Genomic DNA, 4293 nt, shown 5'->3' on the forward strand with positions numbered 1-4293 from the left:
AAAAAAAAAAAAAAAAAAAAAAAATTTACCTCTGTAAAATAATAATGCTCAAGCTAACATCCATACAGACTTGTCACATTCCAAGCACTATTTTTATTTTTATTACTATTATTATTATTATTAATAGAGCTAGGGTCTCCTCTTGTTGCCCAGGTTGGTCTCAAATTTCTGAGTGCAGGCCATCCACTGCCTTGGCTTTTTAAAGTGCTGGGATTACAGGCATGAGCCACTGTACCCAACCCCAAGCACTATTTTGAGTGTTTTACTTACATCATAGATTACTTAATTCTTAGTCCAGTGTGTGGAGTGGATACTATTGTTGTCTTTTCTAACAGGGAAAACTGAGGCAATGAGCAGTGACAGAGTTGAGGTTTTGAGTTCAGGGAGCCTAGCTCGGAGGCTCTATTCCTAACCTCAAGTCTCCCCAGCTTCTTAATAGAATGTCTGCTGTGAAGAGTAACATCAGCAAAAAATGAAATAAATGGAAGTCAGAAGGGAGATATAACGTGAATATCGGGTCTGTTGTATACATGTAAAACCTACTTTAAAAAGTAGTAAATTTGGGAAATGCCAAAATATTGATAATGTTTATACTTTAAATATGCATGATAAAATTGAAAAATTATTGCTAAAACAATGGAAATAATTCATAAAATTTAAAATCAATAGGAAAAATACAATGCAGAGATCCAGCTGATACAGAGTTCAGCCCAATCATCCAACAAAAATGCAATAAACACAAAGAAGCTTAGAAAAAAGGAAAGACAAAAGTTTACTCACATTTATTATGATTACTTATATTATGATTACTTACGAGGCTGAGGGAGGAGGGTCACTCCAGCCCAGGAGGTCAAGGATGCAGTAAGCCATGATGGTACCACTGTAGTCCAGCCTGAGTAACAGAGTGAGACCCCAACCCCCAACTAAAAAAAAAAAAAAAAAAAAAAAAAAATCTTACACCCATCAGAATTGCTAAGATGAATAGTGATAGCCTCAAATGTTGGTGACAGAGAAACTGAATCACTCATATATTGCTGGTAAGAATGTAAAGTGATTTTACCTTCTTCCAAAATGAAATATGCAACTTGGCAGTTACACTCTTGGGTATTTTTCCTAGAGAAATGAAAACCTTGCATAAAAACCCATGCACAAGGCTAGGCGTGGTGGCTCACGCCTGTAATCCCAGCACTTTAGGAGACGGAGGTGGGCGGATCACCTGAGGTCAGGGGTTCGAGACCAGTGTGACCAACATGGAGAAACCCTGTGTCTACTAAAAATACAAACTTAGGGCCGGGCGCGGTGGCTCACGCCTGTAATCCCAGCACTTTGGGAGGCCGAGGCGGGTGGATCACGAGGTCAAGAGATCGAGACCATCCTGGTCAACACAGTAAAACCCCGTCTCTACTAAAACTACAAAAAATCAGCTGGGCATGGTGGCGCGTGCCTGTAATCCCAGCTACTCAGGAGGCTGAGGCAGGAGAATTGCCTGAACCCAGGAGGCGGAGGTTGCGGTGAGCCGAGATCGCGCCATTGCACTCCAGCCTGGGTAACAAGAGTGAAACTCTGTCCCAAAAAAAAAAAAAAATACAAACTTAGGCATGGGTGGTGCACACTCTGTATTCCCAGCTACTCAGGAGGCTGAGGCAGGAGAATCACTTGAACCCGGGAGGTGGAGGTTGTGGTGAGCCGAGATTGTGCCACTGCACTCCATGCTGGGCAACAAGAGCGAAACTCCGTCTCAAAACAAAAACAGAAACACCAGAAAACAAACAAACAAACCCATGCACAAATTTTCACAGCAGCTTTATTTGTAGTAGCCCAAATCTTCATTTACCCAGATGTCCTTCAACTTGAATGGTTAAACACACTGTGAGGTGCTTGTACCATGGAATACCCTGGCAATACAAGGAAGGAACTACTGCTAGAACTACAACCTGTATGGAGAATGTAAAAAGCCAATCCCAAAAAGAAGTTTCATACTGTATGGTTCCATTTTTGAAATATATATAATTTTGAAATGACAAAATTTTAGAAATGAAGGCTGCTGTGCTGGTTTCGAGAGAGTGGGTCAGGGTTCCTGAGAAAGGTGGCCACACAAGCGATCCTTGCAGTGTGGGGCTGTGCAGTGTGCTGACTGTGGTGGTGATTGAACCCACCCGGGGGTAAAATTGTCTAGAACTTAGTACACACACCCACACAAGTGAGCATACATAGTGGTTATGATACCTTGTAATTTTGTACAATGTTATCATTAGAGGAAACTGGGCAAAGTATATAAAGGATCTTTTTGTATTTGATACAGCTTTACTGAGACATAATTCTCATTAAGATACAGTTCACCCATCTGAAGTGCTCCACTTGGTAGGTTTTAGTGTAATTCAGAGTTGTGCAGCCATCATAATCTTAGAACATTTTTGTGTTCACCCCAAAAGAAACCTCACCCCCCAGAAAATCTTGAAATTGACTGTTCACATGAGTAGTTTTCATAATAGCCACAAAATAGAAGCAGCCCAAATGTTCATCAGCTGATGAGTGGATAAATAAAACATGGGAAACTGATATAGTAGAATATTATTTGGTGATAAAAATAACACAGAAAAGTTGATACATGCCACGACATGGTATGCTAAAGAAACGTCACAAAAGAGCACATGTCTGATGCCATTTATACAAACAGTCCAGAAGTGGCCAATCCATAGAGACAGAGAGATTACTGGTTGCCAGAGTCTAGGCTTCTTATCTATCCAAAAGACTTAATTGTCCCTTTTCTTTTCTCTTTGGTTATTATAGAGTAACTCAGATAGGAAATTCCAAAATCAACACAAATGCTACTTCGTATTTTCTCTTTCTGTCTGTGGTAAGTGGAACATTCAGATTCCAGTGGCGGCCATGGCAGTGGGGCCTTTGCTGGCTGTTTTGTCCCCTGCTGTGCAGCCCTGTAGCAGAGATTCTGCTCCGTGGACTGACTGGCGACTCTGGTCTTTTCTCAGCCCAGCTGCAGCTCCAGCAGGTGGCGCTGCAGCAGCAGCAGCAGCAACAGCAGCAGTTCCAGCAGCAGGCGGCGCTGCAGCAGCAGCAGCAACAGCAGCAGTTCCAGGCTCAGCAGAATGCCATGCAGCAACAGTTCCAAGCAGTAGTGCAGCAACAGCAGCAGCAGCTCCAGCAGCAGCAGCAGCAGCAGCAGCATCTAATTAAATTGCATCATCAAAATCAGCAACAGGTACCAAGTCCCCTGTTCCTGCTCTTGGCCTCCTCCTGCAGTGTGAGCCCTGGGCTGGCATCAGCCATGATGCTGGGTGCAGTGCCCAGAGCCAGCTGAGGGTCCTCTTGACACATGTGTGCCTGCCCTTTTTCATGGGCTTCTTGAAAAGTCTGGAACAGGCAGGAGAAACAGGCCATGACTCACTAGGAAGGTTCTGCAATCGATCCTTTCCATTCCAGCTTTGGGCATCTGGCTGTGGGCCTCCTCTGTGCTTCAGGGGCTGCAAGGGATTCAGGCAAGGGTGAGCTGAAGCAAGAAGGGAGACAAACACTCTGAGGTTTGGGACTGCTTGAGCCAGTGTGGGCCATTTTCGCTGAGGACACATGCGCCTCCTGTTTTCCTCTCTGTCTTGGGGTCTGGGCTCAGTGTTAGTTGACCTCCAGCTGGTGTTTGATGGGATAATGGTGATGTCATGTTGGCAACACTGCTTCTCAGAAGCTGTTGAGCTTCCCATGGTTTCCAGTGAGAGTCTAGATGTGTTAAACATCTGTCCTCACAGCAGGTCTTGGTTGGGAAAGGAAAGCCTCAAAGGGCCCCCACAACCCTCCACCCCTTCAGGCCTCAACTTGCTGGGCTTCTCTGGATCTTGGGGCTCCTGTCCCAGAGCTGACAGTGCATCTGCAGCCACACTTTTCCTTCTCATCCTGACAAGCAGACCTTGACCGTCAACATGTGAGGCTCATACCACTGACCTCTAGGGGCAAAGCAAGCACCATTGCGGAGGCTTCAGAAATCTGCATTTTGCCCCAGCTTTTATCCTAGCTTCCATGGAGCTGCTATTAATTGTCACCTTTTGCTGAAGCTTCTAGATATTCCTTTGAACCATCCTAGGGGAATGGCAGCCAGCCTGTAGTGACCAGAGCCCAGGAATGCACTTGATGCCTCCTTGGTGTCAGGAAGGCAGCTGGTGTTGGCCTTGGAGGCCCAGAGCCTTTCTATGGGAGGTGTGTCCCTCCCCATGTGAGTGAGAGGTCAGCCCAGGAAGGCCTTCTTTTTTTTTTTTTTTTTTTTTTTTTTTTTTTTTTTTTTTT

At 44.7% G+C, this 4293-nt stretch overlaps 1 protein-coding gene and 1 long non-coding RNA gene across 9 annotated transcripts in view; one reads left to right on the top strand and one right to left on the bottom strand.

Annotated features, from left to right (window-relative positions):
- MED15 (mediator complex subunit 15) overlaps positions 1-4293 on the top strand; it is a 79150-nt gene that overhangs the window by 54630 nt on the left and 20227 nt on the right. For 7 of the 8 annotated variants that reach the window (XM_032271395.1, XM_032271396.1, XM_032271400.1 and 4 more), the window contains one exon: positions 2991-3220. In XM_032271395.1, coding sequence (XP_032127286.1) covers positions 2991-3220 — 230 coding nt within the window. Of the gene's footprint in view, positions 1-2790; positions 2858-2990; positions 3221-4293 lie in introns of all 8 variants that reach the window. The other variant, XM_032271398.1, reaches the window with a different exon arrangement.
- Positions 3227-4293, bottom strand: part of LOC116544797 — a 2000-nt gene continuing 933 nt past the window's right edge. The window contains exon 3 of the long non-coding RNA XR_004266038.1: positions 3227-3482. This is a non-coding gene — a long non-coding RNA (uncharacterized LOC116544797). The remainder of the gene's footprint in view (positions 3483-4293) is intronic.

Source organism: Sapajus apella, unplaced genomic scaffold, assembly GCF_009761245.1.
Source record: "Sapajus apella isolate SASKATOON/1434 unplaced genomic scaffold, GSC_monkey_1.0 scaffold231, whole genome shotgun sequence".
NCBI classification, from domain to species: domain Eukaryota; kingdom Metazoa; phylum Chordata; class Mammalia; order Primates; family Cebidae; genus Sapajus; species Sapajus apella.